The sequence below is a fragment of the Helicoverpa zea genome, chromosome 17, assembly GCF_022581195.2.
Source record: "Helicoverpa zea isolate HzStark_Cry1AcR chromosome 17, ilHelZeax1.1, whole genome shotgun sequence".
Taxonomy (NCBI): domain Eukaryota; kingdom Metazoa; phylum Arthropoda; class Insecta; order Lepidoptera; family Noctuidae; genus Helicoverpa; species Helicoverpa zea.
The window spans coordinates 7,790,759-7,813,655 of NC_061468.1; the positions used below are offsets into that span (position 1 = coordinate 7,790,759).

The following is a 22,897-nucleotide window of genomic DNA, read 5'->3' on the forward strand; positions in this document are numbered from 1 at the left end:
ACTTAACAATGTAAACATAAAAAAGATATCAAAGACTAAATAAAGTTGCGTAAATCAACACCCAAAATATGCAGTACCACACAAAAAGCATGGCGTCCAAACGTCACGGATGCGATGAAATAAACGATGGATATTGTTGAGAAACAATTGCAATAAATCGCGGAACATGTGAAGCGCAATTTCTCAGCGGCTGATGGTGCAAAGTTTCGCAATATTGACGGCCACGGCCGATGCTGGCGGCAACGACCGAGCTGCATCTAAAACAGGGAAAAAACATTTAATGTAAAAAACTAAAAGTTAGTTTTTGCTGTTTTTATTTTGTAGTTTTAAAAAGTGTCGTGTATGTATGTCATGTATAGTAAGTAGGGTCAGACTTCAGTGGGGTTATAAAAAGGGTACATATTGTGGAATTATTTGCAAATCATATAGAAGATCATTGGTATTGAGTATAGCACAAAACGAAAGCTGAAACAGTTTAAATCTAGATTGAAAGACCCCTGCACTCAACCTCACTAAAAAGTAGTTCTTATATTTAAAAAAAAATACGTAGGAATGCATTGATACAGATAACATTGCTCCAAAGTCAAAGTCAAACAGATCGAAAAACAAAGAACAAATAACACTACACACGCCAAAAACAAAAGAAAACAAAACGCACAAGCCATAATCCTGCCAAAAGCACAACGGAAAAGGCAGCATTCATGGAAAAATCTGCAGGATTTGTCAAGTCGGCTGACTCGCGCATCAACCAATCCGTGTGAGTGCCCATTTAACAACCGAATGCTAATGATGTACAACTTGCACGACTCGATTTAACTTTAGTGCCTTGAAATGGAACGTTTGATGGGTCGCGGTTATTTTTATAGATTTTTTTTGCGACGTGGTACGCGAAAATTTACTTTCACGGAAGTCATTACTTGGATCGTTCGGGAAAATGGTTTGTGGAGCTTTACTTTGTAAAAGACTTTGTCAAATGAGGGTAAAGTTGGGGAAAAGAGGTATAAATAAAAATTCCTCTTTTCACACATCATGTTTTATACATAAATGACAACAAAATCACTCAGTTGGTGTAAGTTTGTGCAAATACCTAGGCAGTCAATATGGCGGGCACGTGCACCAATGCCCTATTGATATTGTTCTAAACGGAACTCGTAAAGTTTTCCAATATCGGAACCGTGTCGAGTGCATGCAAACAAATTGCATCTGTCGACGTCCCAATTCGTCGTTTTGCGATGAAATTTGAAATTTTTGACATAGCCCCTTTTGAAAAACGTTGCGTAGCTTAGTCTTTGTAGTATGCGTTGAATGGTCGGTTTGGTGTCGAAATTCACGATTATTAATAAATCGTCAAAATTGTTTTCACTAAAATATTAACATAAACTCTAGATAAAAAATCTGAATACAAAACACAACATTTTTAATGTCATCCGTCGCCCCCATAAAATGAAGCCATCAACTTGTTGGCAACAACAGAATTTCTTTCTGTTCCCATTAAGCGGTTTTCCGTGCCAAAGAGATACGCTTTTCATCCCATCTCCCCCGGCATTTAGCAACTAATTACGAAAATATCCTGACAAAGGAAATCCCTGCTTTGCATAGAGCAGTCAAAATAAACGCCACCTGTAGTTTTCACTGATTACGGATAAAGAATGGTAATAAAAAGGGGGTTATTTTTTGTGTACACGAGATAAAGTCAGTTTGTTACACTATCTATAATTTATTCGTGCGACGACAGTGGCCCTTTCTCCCTAACCTCCCCTCTCTGTATTGTCCCGAGCCTAGTTAGAAGACATTTTATGGACCCTTAGTAATCCCCCGACGTGTCTGATACTCACATATCCTGCAGATTCTGGAAATACGGAGCAAAAAATGAATATCGAAAATAGTAAGAGGTCTGTATTTTATTCCACTTTTCTCCTGAAATTGTAAAAAAGAAAATACTAGGTAGTCTAGGTACTACTGGGGATTTATAACGTATACCTTTGAAATCATTTAAGCATTATAACGAATCTTTGTGAAAACAGTTTTATTATAGCAAAAAAGTATTGGGCGTGTGCGTATTCCGCTAGGGCAACAACGTGAATCAGTTTCCACTTATTCAATCAAATTCTCGTGTTCGAAAATACTTTTTGGCAAAGCACACAATCGAATAACAGCCGCTATGAACAAACTATTTCATTCCTCCTTTTTTATTGAGTACTTTTTGTAAGTTGTTTTCACGTAAATATCGATACATTTTTATGAGGTTTTACTTATTGCGTATTTATGTATCGAATCTGGAAAATGAATTGGATATTTGTGAAATAATATGATAACGTGTTACACATATCTATATGGTAATAAATCAAATTATAGTTCGGCCATTCAGAGAATGCGTTCCTGACACGTCGCGATTGAACTGACGACGTAACTACATTCATTGATTATTGATATAATAATGTTGTTTTAATGCTCCTCAATTGTTAAAACGGTAAACAACCAGCAAAAATATTTTTATCGTAACTGCAACGCCATTGCAAAGTTACGTCGTCAGTTCAATCGCGACGTGTCAGGAACGCATTCTCTGAATGGCCGAACTATAAACGCTTCACAAAATATGGATGTGACGTATCTCGTGACGTCCTCCAAAAACAGTCATTCGAATTAAACCAATAATATTGTTTAATATGTAAATCTCGCTTTAAAAGCGCCACCATGTTTGACGTTTTCATTTGGATTCGATCATTGGCTGTGTGTCCGTCATGTATATTGATGAGTATAACTCTGATTGGCTGAGCATCCGCTTTTGTTCACGAAATCAATTTATACCCGCGCCCAGATATTTACTGCGGATAAAGAAAATTCTCCGAGATTAATTATTTTGCCAAGAATGAGAGACAAAAAAATAAATAATCACGAAGACACGAAAATAATTGTAAGTTTAGACCATCAATCAGGGAGTCGGGCCGGATTGGACAGAACACAAAAACATGGGCGAGTGACCGAACAATAGATGACGCTGACGATCCGTCGCACACAGCCCAAGATGGCTGCCGCCTTTTGGCGGGAACCACTGAAGCGAATAATTGACAAAGGATACAGTCTTTGTGTGCTTGGGCTAGCTCGCCTGTCCGCCAAAATATTACCAAAGAATATGCCAAAAAACATTTTATTTTTTTGTTGCTTGCATATAAGTTTTGTTTTTGTCTGAATAAATATAAATCTGATCTTCTGACTTTTTCAGGGAGTAAAAGAGTCCGGCCCTCCTTGATATACTTCAAACCCAAACCTATTGCTGCTTTCATTCTTAAAACAGACTCCAAAAGAACTTTCGAACAAGGACATCGTTAACGGTCATCTCAATCCACTTAACTGACAACACAAAAAAATAACAAAATTACATTATCTTGTGACACTGCATAGTAGTCTTGTTAGTGAGCAATCCACTCGCGTACGAATAATTGTCTTATTCATATGTACATCGTGTAACCGGATTAGCCATTAGTTGATGTTAGTGCATGGATCACTCGATTGCATCATGTCACTTCGTTACCCAACAAAAAGCGGTTTGTTCATAAAATACGGGCAGGGTCTGGGCACAAATTGGCTCCCCCAACATTGGTGAATTACAGGCATTTCCCTTATTTAGGAATAAGTGCCGTAGGACCCTCGACAATAGACTACAAAGAACATTATTCGCATGCAAGACGTCGAACGTGAATGCCTTATTTACAACATAATGGAAGTGAAAAATTTCATTTCGAACCATTTCAGTAGTTGTATTGGAATTTTGTATGAGGACGAAAGGGACAAACGGCATGCTTTAAAATCCAGCAAGAACTAAAGTATAAATATTATACGCCATATTGTTCTATCAATACAATAGCAGTATAATACAAATGCAGAACATTACAGCGAAATAATTAGGTGCTCTCACGAATTTCGTAAAATTATGCTAATTGATTGTTAATTAAATTTGCAGAAGTGAGAAGCGAGCTTCTTGTACAATGTTCACTGTCTATGAAGCTACGCTATTTACATATTTATTTTCTCATAGAATAAAATGTAATACGCCTTTAGTTTACAGAAAATTGTTCTGCTTTCAAACAAATAGAATGTGAAATACAAATATTCTTTTACTTGTTCGTAAACAAGTTTACAATTTCGTTTCAATAAGGCTGACATAGTTTCGAGATCGGAAAGTCATAAGTAGGTTGTCCAATACGTTGTCGTTCGACGAAACAAAGAACAACTATAAAAACTCCATGGGATTGCCATTTAAAGAGTGTATTGTAATATCGATAAAGTGGAAGTTAGAATCCGGTAACGGGCCGGCCTCAACTTTGTCTGTTAAATCTCAAAAACAGTATGTAAGTCACACCGGCTATTCGCTGCGCTATAATTGGCAAAGTTTACGTCATAATTTCTTTATGAAATTTTCGTGCCAAATATCTTAATTAATGGTTGAGGGAGCAATTATGGCAGACAGAACGCAGGTACGCGCACCAAGTTTAATGAATTGCCACAACTTGTGTCACAATTCATATTAAATTGTGTACACTCGTAATGTCAGTTCGGCATTAGTTTTCAAAACTACAGTTAGTCGCGGCGTCATAATCGTTAACTGCGTCTAATCACGCACTTCATGGCGTTTAGTGAAGTTCCATTTGATTTAGTTGGAGGTCTATTTTATCGGTTATCAAATACAGTTCAATGAGTATCACAATCGATCGGAGCGTGTCACCCCGCATTGTGTAAAATATTTCGCTTTGTAAGCTAACAAGAACATCCGTCATAGTGAACTTTGGCCTGCCACCAACAGTGACATCCAACTTATATACTACTAGCTGTTGCCCGCAACTTCGTCTGCGTGGGCAATATAGAATCGTCAAAATACTACTTATCCCGTAGGTGCATTCTTTCACGTGACAGTATAATTAGGATTAGCACTTAGCAGTCGCATAGATTCATTGATCAAGGTTGTGTTGTGGATGTGACCATTTATCTAAACAAAAGAAGTAAAGTTTGTGACGTTGTTCAGCCAATTTGGAAAATTATTACGTATGGTGCGTAAGTAATTTTCACAGGAAACAGCTATAATCTATGTCTACATGCTTTGAGTCTGACAAAGCTGTCATTTGTACATTTTCTGCAGCTGCTGCGACTAATCAGAAGCCAGAAAGTCTGTCAGTCTTACCATAATATGGATATCGTCTTGTGTAGTTGACTGGATTGTAGATAGGTAGTCGCTCCAAGCAAAATATTGGTACTAAAACAGATTCGGTGACTGGAAGCCAACACCAACATAGTTGGGGAATAGCTGGATGGATGATAAAATGAGTCATCATCATCAGCAGGCGCATAGGGTAGGATAGTTTCACTTACTCATGGTAAGGCTGACCACACATTAGGCGTGCGCGATCCTCGGGCGTGTGAGTAGCGCGGGCGCCGCGCGTGCGTCGCGAGCGCGTTGCGTGAGCGACGCCCGCGCTACTCACACGCCCGAGGATCGCGCACGCCTAATGTGGGGGAGGCCTAAGCCGGGACTCCACCGAAATGTTTGCATTAGTTCACGAATAGGCAAAATGTACGTATCTGTGAGAGTCCACTTCATGTGTTCGTACTTGAAACCTGCAGTTTTGCCGAGATTTTCAGAATGTACGCTCGCAATTTGTCATTTCTTGGTGGAGCCAGCAAATCAAAAGAAACATAAGTGTTGTATACTGTGCGTCACTACCGCACACCGGGAAAATTTCGCTCTTGCGGAGGACGTTTATATACCATATTTTGTGTCACACGTAAACAGGACGACAGTAAATATCCACCGAAACACTTTCAAAGATCTGATGAGCGAACAAATCAGACCTGACTTGGTCACCTGGGGCCAATCAGAGCTCTATGAAGCGATAATACTCTTTGGCTCCTACTGTTATTGTGGTTTCTGAAAATTTATTCACCTCATTCAACGATGAATGTAATTCTGATGGTACTATTAAGAACACTTGCTTAGCGCAGAAGCTGACGTTGCCAGGTCAACTCTTTTGACTTCTCGAATAGGATACCATTGGTTTTTGTGCAATGCACACCTGCAATGCATTCTGGATTAGGACAGGATATAGGTGGATAGGATTTGCAACAGAGAACAATTCTGTCTTTGTGATTAAATGACATCAAACGTAGTTTTATATAAAAGGTGTTTTTTAGGGTTTTTAGACTTGGCTCGGGTCTTACTGAGACTGTTCGTAATCGTGAACAGTGTATTTGCGATCAGAAGTTGAAAGTAAGCATGTCTCTGGTATGCGGCGCGTAATTTGTACGTTTTCAGACGCATAAAGCATTTTACGTGTGTATGGTATTAAATAGAGAGAGCTCCCATTTCTTATCTGCACTTTGTATCTGGGCTTGTTTTTAAAGCTACAGAATCCTACATTACCTTCCTCACGCTTAGCAGCGCTTGCGAGAGATAGATCCTCATTTCTTCTAGGATTAAGTTTACATATTTTGCATCAGAAAAAATAATTAAGGTCTACTTAATACTACTCACTCAAAGTAATTTGTTTTAAGGCCACCACATTAGTGGAAGATAAGCTAAACTATGTTTATGAAAAAATCCTGATATGAACTCCATCTGTAACTTTAAATGATAATTAATTGTTCCACTAAAGTCATCATTTTTGACATAATGTTCAAAAAATAATTTAGATGGCACCGTTTTAAATTTGGCTGAGAACTATTAATTTTCTTTTCATCAAGGTAATAATTATAGTTGGATTTTGATGTGGCACGGCAAACTGACAAACACTATTGAAATGTCTATCGAAAAATTACACTTCGTGTTAAAATATGGTGAATTACGGAAAATACACAACTCCATCTGTTGGAATAATAATCCTCTATAAGGAATGGTAATATTGTCATTTACCACCTCGCTCCTTTGACAAATTGATGATGTATTTTATTTACCACAGATGGAGCTACTTTAACCTTGGCTAAACAAAATTTTCATATTTTTTTTCTCTTCCGAAGTTACTTATAAAGGTGTGATTTTCTGTGTAAAGATTAATAATAGGCCGATCAACTAATATAAGTACAACATTCAAATGTACAGTTTTGACAAATAGATTGCGTGTCGTAATATTTTACATCTTGAATTCACAAAATTAATCATATCTTTTGATAGAGTGAATCGATTTCGATGAAACAAAAACTAAGTAATACCCCAAGTTACGTAGAATATTTGTATATAAGCATTGTCTGCATTTAATTCGTAGATTTTACGTGAATCCCGAACAAACAAACAGATAAACAGACAAACAGACAAAAATGACAAAAATGATGGAAATGGGTTCTGTTAGTTATCCTTTAACATGCTGGCTATTTTTTTTGTCAATTTCTTCAATGTACAAAAATTACTTTTCTACAGATTTATTATATGTATAGATATTCCACACAATAGATACCGACTTTCAATAACCGTTTCGGGGTCGTGACAAATGACAAAAGCAGGTCGGATTCCTTTTATCGTACGCGTAATCAAAACCACAAAACCTCACAAATAAGATGTAAAAGATATATTATTGGTAAATGAGCTCGACTTAGTGAACATAACTGTTCGCAAACCTATTCAAAGGATCGGCTAAGCCACACGCGGCCGCGACAAATTGTAACCGCACCGACTGCCCGCAAAATAAACGTCGCGGCAATAGGAACCATTCCAACTAACTTCACCTGAAATCCTCAACTCCAAGTACGATTAAAACCACGAACAAACATTTAGCTAACAACTATGAGTTGAGTTTCCAGCTTAAAATGAACTGCGAGGTTCGTTCTTAGCGGAACGAATGTAAGGAACTAACCGTATGGTGAGAGTCCTATGTAATTTGGTTACTATGTTGGCCAGCTTGCTAGAAGAGACGCAAGTAATTGGCCACAATAACAAGTCAAATAACACCAATTTTTGCGTCTGTTTTTGTTTTGAAACTAGCTCATGCACGCGAATTTGCACGGGAAAGTAATTTTTGTCACGATGAAACAAAGTTTGTTTGACTATAAAGCTCAATACATTTTCCACTTCCCAAAACTGTACCTACAATACGACGAACATTTACGATTCACTAGTTGGCTTCTAAATGTCAATCTCGACTCGACTCGACTTCACAATAAGGGCTGAACTGTAAACTGAACCATTTAAACCATTTACGTACTGACCAAAACAAAACACAACCATGCCACGATCTCCTTAGCCGTGCCAACATAGCAAAAACTATATCTAGAAGATACAGTTTTCTACATCTCCGTGTATAAAATCAATGTATTTTGTATGTAATGCAAATAGTATATTAACTAAATGTATTTTGTTTCAGAAACGTGGTGTACAACCTCAGCCTGACAGACCTGACGGAACAGCGCCGGCTGGTCTGGTACTCTCCCGAGAATGACGTAAAGATGTGCGTCGTCAAGGGGAAAGATGAGGTGAGATAACTTATCTATCTATATCTTCGTCTAGATGTAATAACCACCCTTACCAATTGATGTCAGGTTGCCTGGGTAACTAGGTTTCTTTATCTTCAGCCTAGATGTAACAACCAGCGTTACTAATTGGTGTCAGGTTTCCCGGGTAACTGGGTTGAGGAGGTCAGATGGGCAGTCGCTCCATGTAGCTACATCCGGTGAGACTGGAAGCTGACCCCGACATAATATGTAGTTGGGGAAAGGCTAGGCAGATGACACCATACCAAAGCGGACTGACGGGTCTACGGGCGGCTATTCGATTATTTGATTAAAGTTACTTACGAGTAATCAGGATCATTTTACTTTAGTAACGACAACAAATCCAAATACGCGTCAAATACATACTCGCTAGTCTAAAAGGAAAATCTAAGCCCATGAGTATAGAATAACATTAAACTATTAAACTATAGACGGTAATTAAGAATACTACTAGCTTCGCTTAAAGTTAAAGCTTAAAGTTGAATTAAACTCCACATCAATTTAATATTCGTCTATAATATCAGGACATACGTGAAAGCGTATCAGATAAATAGGATTCCTTTCACATTACAGTATACAGGAAATTAGAGAATCAGATTTTCTTATGAAACAAGACAGTTCTCTGTAATGCCGAGTCCTAGAGCCGATGATAAGAAAAAATCCTTCCTAGTAATTCTACAGACAACGTTCTAAAATGCCTTTCCACGTAAAGCTCTCCGTACAGACAGTTACTTTGATTTCTTGGAAAAGAAAACACAAAGGAATGATTTCCAGGTCAATTTACCTAAGAACACGTAGATAAATATTCGTTCCTACTTGCTACGGCGTAGACCTCTGCTACGAACTTTCGTAGCGCTACGCCATGATTTTGTAATAGACAATTCAGAATATAATAATGTGTAATCATTTTATATTTAACAGTGCATATAAAACTAGTTAATGTAAACCCTATGATCTATACATATAATAAATCTGTAGAAAATGATTGTTTGTTCGGGATTCACGTAAAATCTACGAATTTAATGCAGACAATGCTTATATACAAAAGTTCTACGTAACTTGGGGTATTACTTAGGCTTTGTTTCATCGAAATCGGTTCACTCTATCAAAAGATATGATTAATTTAGTGAATTCAAGATGTAAAATATTACGACACGCAATCTGTTTGACAAAACAGTACAGGTTAAAGTAGCTCCATCTGTGGTAAATAAAATACATCAAGAAGCGAGGTGGTAAATAACAATGAATTACCATTTACATTCTTTATATACTATTATTTCAATAGATGGAGTTGTGTATTTTCCGTAATTCACCATATTTTAACACGTAGTGTAATTTTTCGATAGACATTTCAATAGTGTTTGTCAGTTTGCCGTGCCACATCAAAATCCAACTATAATTATTACCTTGATGAAAGGAAAATTAATAGATCTCAGCCAAATTTAAAACGGTGCCATCTAAATTATTTTTTGAACATTATGTCAAAAATGATGACTTTAGTGGAACAATTAATTATAATTTAAAGTTACAGATGGAGTTCATATCAGAATTTTTTCATAAACATAGTTTAGTGTGATAATCGCCAAAACGTACAAAATACGCGTCGCATACCAGAGACATGCTTACTTTCAACTTCCGATCGCAATTAATACACTGTTCACGATTACGAACAGTCTCAGTTAGACCCGAGCCAAGTCTAAAAAAAAACCTTTTATATAAAACTACGTTTGATATCATTCAATTACAAAGACAGAATTGTTCTCTGTTGCAAATCCTATCCACCTATATCCTACCCTAATCCAGAATGCATTGCAGGTGTGCATTGCACAAAAACCAATGGTATCCTATTCGAGAAGTCAAAAGAGTTGACCTGCCAACGTCAGCTTCTGCGCTAAGCAAGTGTTCTTAATAGTACCATCAGAATTACATTCATCGTTGAATGAGGTCAATAAATTTTCAGAAACCACAACAACAGTAGGAGCCAAAGCGTATTATCGCTTCATAGAGCTCTGATTGGCCCCAGGTGACCCAGTCAGGTCTGATTTGTTCGTTCATCAGATCTTTGAAAGTGTTTCGGTGGATACTTACTGTCGTCCTGTTTACGTGTGACACAAAATATGGTATATAAACGTCCTCCGCAAGAGCGAAATTTTCCCAGTGTGCGGTAGTGACGCACAGTATATAACACTTATGTTTCTTTTGATTTGCTGGCTCCACCAAGAAATAACAAATTGCGAGCGTACATTTTGAAAATCTTGGCAAAACTGCAGGTTTCAAGTACGAACACATGAAGTGGACTCTCTCAGATACGTACATTTTGCCTATTCGTGAACTAATTCAAACATTTCGGTGGAGTCCCGGCTTAGGCCACCACATTAGGCGTGCGCGATCCTCGGGCGTGTGAGTAGCGCGGGCGCCGCGCGTGCGTCGCGAGCGCGTTGCGTGAGCGTCGCGTTTTACTGCCCTGCGGCATTTGTAGCGCGCTCGCGGCGCGCACGCGCCGCTCTCCTTGACGTTTAACTGCTAAGGCGTTTAGCGGGCGGCGGGGATAGCGGGCGAAGGGGTAAGGGCCAGGCCACAACAGTGCGTTGCGGCGTCGTATCGCAAAAACAACATTGCACAGCTATGCGATTAATATGATATGCGTCGTTGATTTTTGCGATGCGACGCCGCAACGCACTGTTGTGGCCTGGCCCTAAGAACGCAACTCGAGCGCCGCGTGCTCGCCTCGAGCGCGTCGCTTGCACTCTTCACACATGCCGCAGGGCAGCAAAACGCGATGTTCACGCAGCGCGCTCGCGACGCCCGCGCTACTCACACGCCCGAGGATCGCGCACGCCTAATGTGGGGTCAGCCTTACCATAGTGAGTAAGTGAAACTATCCTACCCTATGCGCCTGCTGATGATGATGACTCATTTCATCATCCATCCAGCTATTCCCCAACTATGTTGGTGTTGGCTTCCAGTCGCCGAATCTGTTCGAGTACCAATATTTTGCTTGGAGCGACTACCTATCTGATCTCTTCAATCCAGTCACATTACAAGACATTATCCATGGTAAGACTGACAGACTTTCTGGCTTCTGATTAGTCACAGCAGCTGCAGAAAATGTACAAATGACAGCTTTGTCAGACTCAAAGCATATAGACATAGATTATAGCTGTTTCCTGTGAAAATTACTTACGCACTATACGTAATAATTTTCCAAATTGGCTGACTAGATCCAGAGATATTCACAACGTCACAAACTTTACTTCTTTTGTTTAGATAAATGGTCACATCCACAACACAACCTTGATCATTGAATCTAAGCGACTGCTAAGTGCTAATCCTAATTATACTGTCAAGTGAAAGAATGCACCTACGGGATAAGTAGTATTTTGACGATTCTATATTGCCCACGCAGACGAAGTTGCGGGCAACAGCTAGTTCTAAATAAGAACAATGAGAGTGCGCGCGGAGCTCAATATCAATGTTACCTGCCGCCATCTTGCGGCGAATAATTGAATTTGGAACGAGTCGGTCGCGTATGAAACGAGGCCTTATTCCGCTAAACGTCTCTCTACCGAATACCGGCAAATTAAAAAGCCAATCGAGTGGAAATTCTCGCAAGACTCGCAACGAAGATCTTGCAGGCGGTCGTATAACTTTATTTTAGTTCAAGTTAATGAGCGACCTCATTTTGGGATTACGGAATATGAATGTGAGAGCGAGTGCGGGTGTATGTATATGGCCGCAATAACCCGCATAATATATGTAGAAATTTGTATTAACTTACTCTGGTGCCGTTCGAGGGATAATCGGAGCAAGAATGTCTGCACTTAGATCTGAACTTAATTGATAGTGCTTAACATTTGTTTTCTTACTTTCTCTAATTTCATTTCTATAAAAAAGGATAGAGAAAAACATTATAGTGCCTTATTGTGAAAAGATTATAAAACTTACCCACCTTGTCGTAACAATTTACAGTTGACTGTTATTCTTATTCTTTCAACCCCTTACCTTAATGCAAACGACACAAAATGAACGACCTTACTGAATTAGCATAAACTGCAATAAATAGTGGCCATTAAAAGCAGTAGTAAACTATTCAAGCGATCGTGTTTGTTTTACGATCTACATAGTGTACCTTTGGGAAAATTAAAAGGCTGTCACGTTAAATTACGTTTTTACGAACCCTTTATTATTAGGTAACATTTTTATGAGCTACAGGTATGTTGATGGTACCTCGTAATGCCGTAAAAAATGGGGACAGGTCTTATCGAGCGTGGCTTTATGGGTTAAATTCTGTGAGAAGGGTATTTTGATATCTTTGCAAAGAAATGCCGATATTTTTTATGGTACTTTTTAGTCGTGTTCGGTTTTAAATAAGCTGAACAGTTGCGCGTATGGAAGATTACAAATCGATTTTTTTATCGCTGATGATGAACCACACGCTTTTGACAAAAATAGAGTTTCAATCGTAAACTATGTATTTACTGAGTATTGTGTGGTTTTGTCATTAAAGAAAATATAAAACGAATTATTTATCTACCAAACCACTGATAAACAGGTTAACCGACAAACCGATTTTAAACAAACAAACAGATATAAACAAACTTTCCAGTTTAATTATTTCGCAAACAAAATGTTAAGCGAACTAATTTTCTTAGACTATTTACAAATTCCCTTGAATTTCTCTTGGAGCGTGTAAGAAGAAGTTTTTAAGCGTTTATGCATCCATTAGTGGTGTATGTAACGAGTTTCGATTAATGTAAGCGCCACCATTTGGTCGTAACACTCGTTTTAATAAGTTTTTGCGCCACTAATTGGAAACTATAATTTATTTCTTTTAGTTACACGTGTTTGGAGGAATTGGCAATAAATGGCTTGAGTTTTCTAATTAAAATTTGTGTTTTAGTACTCTTTTGCGAGTGTAATTTTTCTATATAAGTAATTAAAACCACCTTGGTTGAACGGCTATAAGAATGAATGCTTGGGCCTTCCCCCAATTCTGAAGATACAACAATCGAATTATGTGTAAAACATATCTTAAATGACCTGTCCTTTATTATTTGTTGAGTATATTTGTGTAAATACAACAAATTCTTCTAATAATTATATCATAATTTCAATGCATTACAAATATTTTTGTCTGATATATATTGCAAATTCTAGTTAATATAACAATATCTTTCTAATAAGCTTACTATTTGTTCAAAATTACTATTTTATGGTAATCTTGTACATACAAACATTACAACTTTGAAGTTAACGTTAACGACCTTCACTAGAGGGCGTTACGGTCGACAGAAAGCTAATTAAGGCTCGGGTTTAAAAATATACATGTTGTGTTGAAAGTAGGTCATTCCTGCCTGAAAAATATGGTTTCAAAGTTTTTGAGTATTAATAATGTACGGGAAAATTATACATTTTTAAAGAGAATAATGAGTTTTAGTTGTTAGTTTAGCTTTTTTGTAGGATTGTGTTAGCTAAATGTGCTTTTTTGACCTATTTATTAGTCGAGGGAAATTATTAAATAATCTTATTTTATTTATTAAAAATACAATACCATTTTTAGAAGAATATAAACTAAACTTAGCTTTTTATAACACGCAAAAAAGTCCACCAATTTCTTTTCTAAACTAGTTCAAGAAGCAATAAAGTTGAAGCCTTTTGATTACATATCATTTGAGAGCACATTTATCTAAAGTTAAGAGATATATCTATAATATTATCTATCCCTCGAGAAGTCACGTTCACTAGTCTAGACTTCCACTTAAGCAAGTAGGCATTTGATACCAGCTTTCAGCTGAAGTGGAGTATCAGAGAGTAGTTTTACAGACACGTAAATTAAAATATAAGTGTACTTTGACGATGTATCATTTATATAAATTGAGAGTAGGGTGGAATATTTTATTTTTGAATATAGCTTACCTACGTCAGTGAGTCATTTTTGGTAGATGATGCTATTATGTTTTATCTAGATAAGGATAAGCTATTTGAATAGCCCGATTTAGAAATCGATTCTAACATTCAATCGGGAAATTTAGTAAAACAATTATTCAATTGTGTTCTGAGAGCTGCCTAAAATTATATTAAATAAATAATGAAAATTCAACCACAATAATTTAAATTTAACAATAATTCAATACACATAATTAATTAATTTATTTGTTTTTATATAATCCTTTTTTTTATTTTTATTAAATTAATATTGAATGTTAACCATTTTTCTGTGCATGTTGTGTTAGCCAGTAAGTAGTTATTACACTTACAAATGTATTTTTTTTGTAATTTTTGTATCTCAAAAATGTTATAGTGTACATAACTGTTGGCTAACCTAAATAAATAAATAAATAAATAAATACTCGAAATATAGACCATTATTATTTTAGTTTCGTATTTTGATTACATATACCTACAAAGCTGACTCATAAAAAATCAAAATCTGTAGCTAACAATATTAACCACAAACAAAGCATTGAAGTAGGTATGTTCCTTTTGCGTCCCCAAGGTCCGTCTCTCAACTGATTGGTCGGAGTTCGCGGGACGTCGCAAATTCATGCTTCAATTGCAAGCGAGGCTGCAGGCTGGCCGTCTACCTACATGCTCACCATTTTACTTGGTCCCGACGCAAACGTGAGACGACTGCCATTGCTTCCTAAACAGATTTGTCGAATTCCGTCTTCAGGAAGATTCTAGTGGCGTTCAGAATTAGATTAGGTATGTAGGTGCAAAGTGGAATATATCAATCGGGTGTGTTTGGTTAACCGTATTTTATTTCAAAGCAAACATTTCTAGCTTTTATAATAAAATAAAGTTCAACTACAATTATAACAATCGAATTACGAAATCCATATCCAGAATCGAAAATACCGGGTAAAACTACATCAAACAACAAAATCTTTTTGGACAGATACATAGACAATACAAACTGTTCCTACAACAAATACCGCTACCATGTAACATTTACTCTATACATCAATATCTGTCGCCTAGGTTATAACATCACTCTAATAAATCCGATTATATCCAGCCCGTATTTACAATTAGCTCTAATCCGAAAGCAAACAAGGCGTGTTTCATCCTAGATTTATCCGAAATGGGCCACCATTTAGTATTCGGTCTAGAGTGCTCTGAATTAGAAAGTAACTGGTCAAGTGAGGGTGTGCGAATCGAAATGCGATCTGTTACAATGCTCTGTTCTCGATGCTATAACGCACGTAATGGAGCTAGGGTTGCCAGCCTGTATATGCGAATTTCATCCCTTGGTTTAATCATGGAACAGTTGAAGATATCACAGAAGCCCCATTAACGCCACTTCAAATAACATGCATCAGTGCAAACGAGTTCAACATGTACTGGGCAAATGTTATCAGATCGTATTATCAGGCAATATTATCTATTGTCTGGAGCATATCTGCGTTCCGAGTACTACTTGTTAAATGTTGGTCACTTATTTCTTAAATCATCATAACATTTACAAACCACAACAAATGGTTTCTTGGCAAATGTTTATTTAAGGCTCCATGTACCTTACATGTGTATATCGCTGCTTCAATTCAAAAGTACCACAAATAAAAAAAATACAAAAGTATTTTTATCGCAAAAATGCAATCGTAAGTCTGTAAATGAGCTCCTCTGTAAAAAAGTGTAATTTTTATATATGGTAGTTTTGAATTGAAGCAGCGATATGATAACTTCTAGCTAGTCTAGTTAAGTAGCAACAGCTACAAGGTATTGCGGGCTGCGTGGGATGGGCCTGGTTAACGTAATGGTTGCAGCTGACGCCGCGTGCGGACAAGGGCCCTATCGAAGCTTCTAGAACTTCCAGTAGCCTAGTATATAGTAGTACAGCATTCATGTTGTATAACAACATGTTTTGGAGTGTTATAAGCAACAGCTTAGGAATTCAGTAGTTGTGATACCCAATAAAAAATAAATAATGTTCGTAAGATGATTATGTGTTTGAATCTACAAAAGGGTAATTTGTACTTCACTAGTTGTCAATAAAATAGGTCTGAAATGTGATGATTTTAAATAGTACGGATGCTGTTTTCACCAGCATCGTGCAAAGACTGGAATTTGTATAAAAAGTTAACAATGCCAAGCAATAATATAATCTTATACCAAAATAACAAGACAACACTATAGTAGACATACATACAATATGACGTCCTTCACTTGGCAAGCAATTCGTCCGACCACTCGACTCACAGCAATTGAAGCAAGTCAATAATTTAAGCTGCGCTAAGCCAACATAATAACTATTGTACTGTAATGTAATGCACGTTGGTTTGAGCTTGGATCTCCATTCGGCTTAGATGTCAAGTGTTAGGTATCTTGCTATTGGTTAGATACACATTGATTTGAGGGACCTAGTTAAGGTGATATAACATCTGCCTAATATACGATACTTCAGTATGAATAAACTGACTGTATCTGGCTTTTTAACACTATTTTCACCTACTATCTGTACTCCGTCTGCATCTAGAGAGAACTGCTGCCCGTACCCGGTTAAAAGCGTACGCCCTTTCTCAGGAGTACTTGTGTACCTATTTTCATTTATCTAAATCGGCTCAGTAGTTTTGGCGTGTAAATAAATAAACGATCCAGTAGGAAAATTAAACAGCTTCAAATCTGTACAATTTGTTTTTACTTATAATTTTTTCTACCGGCCTTGTAGAACTTTGTAGCAATTGGTTTTGAAAAATAAATTGGTGATGGTTTTGGTAAATATTAAACAATTTTACAGTCATAAAATAAATCATGTGAAATGCCAACACTATCATAAACTGATAAGTATGTATTCAACTTATAAGCTGCATCTAGAAAGCTTTAAATCCCACAGTCTCTTTACAATCTCCATAAAATATCGCCGGAACACTAGGTCACTAAGAAACTTTTGGTACCATAAAAGTATTAAAATAAAACTAAAACTTGGAGATTTATTTCCTGTAAAATACCGCTCTTTAAAACCGTTTTTAATGATAAAAAGTTAATATTACAAGAAGATTTTAGATTATTTTGAATTGCATGCAAAGTTCCTCTTTTATTACGTTTGATAGTCAGAAGAGTTTTATCATAAGTAACTGACTATCGAAGTGTAAGTGATATAGTTTCTATTGATTTAATACTTCAAACGTTTCACTTAGAAGATTTCAGATCTTCATCTTCTAAGACCAGCTTTATATCATGAGTATTCCTAATCAAAATATTCCAAATAATTCTAATCAAAAGATATTCAATTCAAAACTGGCTTCAGAAGTTTGTCGATACGATTACTAACTGTTTTAATTCTTGCTTTAGTAAATAAATCAGCATATAGCTAGAATATTGGAGGCAGCCGTAAACTGAATGACCTCTTTTGTTTACCTACAACGACAATCCACCGAAATCCATCTCTTAGGCACATCTGGCTACAAATTCAGCAAAGCAACATAGGCTCAACTAGTTATACAAAATGACGTGCATGTCTGTCAGTGTGTCCGGATCCCATTGCAACGGAATAGGATTACCGACCGTACATCTGGAAGCACATCGAAATGCAAATGCAATCATATTACCGAACTATATCGCCGATATACCTGGCCAGACGTGGATTTACTTGGACTTAATTTTACGGGGCCCAAGTGCTGGTAAGATTAATTTTGTGGTTCGTAGGTACATGAAGGATAAATTGATCACGAATAAAAGTTTGAAAAGAGTAGGAAGAAGATTTGTGGAGACACTTCTCAAACAAACATAATTCTAGATGTAATGAAAGCAACAAAATGTCAATGCATTGTAAAAATATGTACCTAATACATATCAAGCAACACATATTAGACACTGTCCACAATTCAGACACAATATTTAAACAATTGTGTCTATTAGAAGTTATTAATCATAACATTTACTTTGCTATATTTGAAAACGTGTTCCACATTTAAGGATAAAATATCGCAGACCAGCTAATCGTAAAATACTATATGGCGTTTTTTAATTCTTCAACATATATAAAACTTTACCTGAATCAGAAACGTGTCCATTTTCAAATAACTCTTTTATTTTTTTATCTCATGGTCTCTTTCTTTTTCCACAGGAGAGCTGCCAGAACTACATCCGAGTGTTGGTCTCCCTCGGCCCTGGGAGGCTGCTGGTCTGCGGCACCAACAGCTTCAGGCCGTTCTGCAGAGAGTACAGTGTGCAACGAGACTCCTACCACATGGAGCGAGAGAAGTCGGGGCAGGCTGTATGTCCTTACGACCCTGAACATAACTCCACTGCTGTTTATGCTGGTGAGTGGGAAGAACTATTATTTCCATACAAAAAAATAGGGTGGTAGTACTTTTAAGGTTCGTTTCATTCCACGAAGGATCCTGATTTAAAATATCTAAGGCTTCAACACCTAAGATATTTAAACCCATTAAATGGCAGATAGATGGGACCGATGAGATGATAACAATGGGCTGCTATTGCATATCTGCCAAATGTAGTCTCTAGGTCACGGGAATTAGTTAACTAAAACTTGAATGGTACATTATCGAATCGATATTACCTATTTACACTTAAAGCCACATTGCAATAGTTTGTTATAGTTATCTAAAACCACTCAGCTCGTCACAGCAGACAGGTTTAAAGTTAAACCATAGACTACGGCACTTATAGCAAACTGTCTGGCTGGCAACCCTAGCTGCCAATTAGTGCTACACTGGAATATTTAAATTTGGAACAATTTTTATCTGTGACAGCCAACGTTGTGGTTATGGCGTGGTCGACTACCTATATGTACAAAATTGAGGTATCTCTCTGACTGTACAGTAAAACGTTTATTTTTGCGAATAAAACTTCATGTGTTTTGGGCAAGGATTTTTATGGCAACTGAAACAATAGAAAGTTATTTTTGCTGTTATGGGCTTTTTATGATTTTGGGACGTTTAGTCAAAAGTCGCTGGAGAGGCATTTAAATATTGCTCTCTTATGTATAACTTCTCTCTCTTATGTATGGCTTCTTCCACTATATACATAAACATAATACCTAATTAATACAGCGTTTTGTCAATACAGCTGCGTATTCACAGCTACACGATTAAACTTATAATCCAATTTACAAATGCACATCGCATAACACACACATGACTTATCTTACGACATACTAGTACAGTCCAGCGGGTTTGTACCACGGAGTAGGGAAAGATAACGGAGATGCTATAAGGCAGGTAGGTCAGGCGCCTTCTTCTAGGTCAAATACGTTACCAAAACGATCAGTTACAAGTGAACTATCAAGATATTGGAGTTAGAAACTATCAATGATTTTCGGTATTACAAAAAATGGGCGGATAGAAGGCGTATAAGGGCGAGAACACCCGCATTTTAGCGCGCTGCTTTCTTAGAAAATCTTTCATAATGACTCCTCCGCTAGTTATTCTGTTCTCCAGGGTCTGTCCGCATTACCAGGCTCGTTAATGGAATACAACGTTGGACATGTTACACTTGGACACCAATTAGGCATACGCATTGTGTTTCGCGAAATTACGTACACTAGAATGTAATGTTGTTATTCCAATATATTTGGTACCGTGGGAGTTTATTTGTTGGGTCAATTTAAATGGTTTGGAGTGTAACTTGATTTTGAGTCTTATCTATACTATAATATATTATAAAGAGAAAAACTTTGTTTGTTTGTTTGGTTATAATGGATAAACTCAAAAACTACTGGACCGATTTTAAATATTCTTTCACCATTAGATATCTATATCATCTGTGAGTAACATAGGCTATATTTTATCCCGGTACGGGCAGTAGCTCCCACGGGACGCGGCTGAAACGGCGGGAAAATGGCTAGTATTTTGTATAATACTAAAATTGTTAAAATCCAAACCCAAAAGCCAATAAAAAAAATGTACAAAAGCAAGAAAAAAATACGACATTAGGTTTACATACGCTAACGATAAACTACTTACCTGCAGATAAAACATATCTCACACGCCACATATCACAATCGGTATCGATAAACCTCAGGTGCGTGTCATAAGCAGCTCCACGTTTCCTGAGGGTGTCACAGACTTACCCCTCGATACACAAAAATGGAGGAACTTTTGTGTTCCTCTATTCCCCCGAAAACTCCTCCCAATAAGTACGAGTATCGCAACATAACAAAACCTTGTTATCAGTCTGAATACTTTTAACATTTCACCGGAACCCTTCCTCGTAACCGGGTCACATATGCTAAGGGAGTCCATGGTCGTACCATTGTCAGGAAATTAGGAAAAAAAGGGAAATCTTTTTCATAACGACTGAACCCACTTTCACAGTCTGCCGACGTACAATGGCCACTCATTGTTGCATTGAAAAGAGGTTCGCTCAATGGTAGGACGAGTGGATTATGACGTGACTGCTGTATGTTGAGTTTATAGGGATATGTTAGCACGTGTAAGCTGAGATTGACTTAAAGGACAATGGGCGATTCCGGTCCAAATGTCCACCACGAACGAGACCTATATGGCTAGATAGCCCGTTAAATATAGAACATTTTTTGTTATGAAAGTAAAAAAAATATATAATGCCAGAAAAAAGTTATAGCAAAATCAAATAAAACATTTTATAGATTTTTTCAATTTCATTTTTTCAATTACTTTTCGTGTGTTAGATTTTCATACTTTCTGTAGCTTCTGACAAAATAGAATTGTTCATTATTAGAGAGAAGACACCACCAGTTACATCGAACTTTTTTAGATCCAGGAACCGCTGAGTATATTCAAGCACTTCTGGCGCCTCAATTGGTTAGTGATTCGTGCATCCATCGCATCGGGCAAAAAAATATGGGCTGTTTATATGCAAATGTGTCTTACTCATCTTAGTTTTAGATAAAGTGCGGAAATGGAAGTAGAATAAAATAAAAAATAATAATGAAAACATACAAAAACTACCGAAAATTAAGAATACATTTTTGCCTATAACTTTTTTTTGGCATTGTTTTTCTTTTTACTTTCTTAGTAAAAGTTACTCTAAATTAAGTGGACTATTTAATTATATAGGTCTCGTTCGTGGTGGACATTTGGACCAAACTTCATACATTCTTGCCCAATCTCCTTTAACGTATATGGTCTTTTAAATTGAACCTATGTTCTAGTGTGTATCAGTTGTGAAGCCAGAAATGTACCTAGACGTATGTGTATTGAAATATTGCGTTAAGTATTCAAATTAATTAATTCAAGAATTCTGTAGTGTAGGCTACAAGCCAAAAGAAAATACTAAAAAGAGCTCTCAAGCTAACTGATAAACCAAACAGATTCGTTGTCCGCCACCCACAGACCGCAGAGACTACCAAACAACGCGTATCTGAATAGCTCCTTATATACACAAATCCAGCAATTTATATGAACCCCTCAATACAAGACTGGGAATATTAAAACCGCCCACAACATTCTTCACAATAGCTTACATAAAGCGCTGTCACAAAACGACTTTATAACCGAAAGCCGAAGCCGAAAATAGGAAACAATGAGCAGTATTTTAACGTAAACAATAATACGCAATTTTCCTTCAGAATGCCGTTCCTCTTAAGTTCGTGGGTACACGTGATTTCATTGTTCTACTTTTAGTTTTAATTACGCAGTTAGCGTTTAAGGTAATAGAAGATTTACTACAATAACTTGTAGATTATAAAAGGTATGGGATGGAACAAGAAAACATCATGCATCGACCTCAAATAAAATTGATAAACGGCAAGAGGATGATGATGATGGAACTTATGCATGTACCGATCTAAGACTGATAAGAGATAAGAAATCAGTAGGAATTGGTCAATCCTTTGCCGTTACAAAGTTATTTTTAAACAGCAAAGAAAATCATATTAAAATATCTCAACTAAATATAAAATAAATAGTTGTCCAAGCTTTAAAACAATTTTATCATTTAGTATTGTTTTATCCATTGCAACCCAGGAAAATGTTGTGCCAACAAAATGTACCATCGACTTATTTACTCTGTCATTCCGCTGTTTATACTAGTTTGTAAATTATTTAAATGCTCTGTACGGTTTTATTTAATCTTTAGAAATATTTATTTACGCAGTTTTTACTAAGCAAAAGGCTTACATATAGCTCTTTCCACACTTTATTTTATATCTAAAAATAAAGTGTACACATATTGCTTAGCATAATTATAACATTTATTTAGTAAGACATGATATTATATAATTTATAGTTAAACATTTATCCCACAAAACACTTATATACACTTTGACTGTGGGATCTTCCAAGTTCTTCCAAATTGTTTACATTCAAGTTTACAAATTATTCATTTGGTTCAACGAAAACTTCTTAATTTTATGCATTCCACTGTCACAGATCTGAAAACTATTCTAAAAATGCTTTATAAGGGAAATAGATTCATATCCCACCCAACTTACATAGAACTAAATTATGATATTCCTATAAAGACCAACGTCAATATAGGCTTC

General features: G+C 36.7%; 1 protein-coding gene across 4 annotated transcripts in view; it reads left to right on the forward strand.

Moving 5' to 3' along the window:
• The window catches only part of LOC124638035 (semaphorin-1A), a 317,825-nt gene that overhangs the window by 279,629 nt on the left and 15,299 nt on the right, over positions 1 to 22,897 (forward strand). For all 4 annotated transcript variants that reach the window (XM_047174823.1, XM_047174824.1, XM_047174826.1 and 1 more), the window contains exons 3-4: positions 8,343 to 8,451; positions 18,536 to 18,731. In XM_047174823.1, coding sequence (XP_047030779.1) covers positions 8,343 to 8,451; positions 18,536 to 18,731 — 305 coding nt within the window. The remainder of the gene's footprint in view (positions 1 to 8,342; positions 8,452 to 18,535; positions 18,732 to 22,897) is intronic.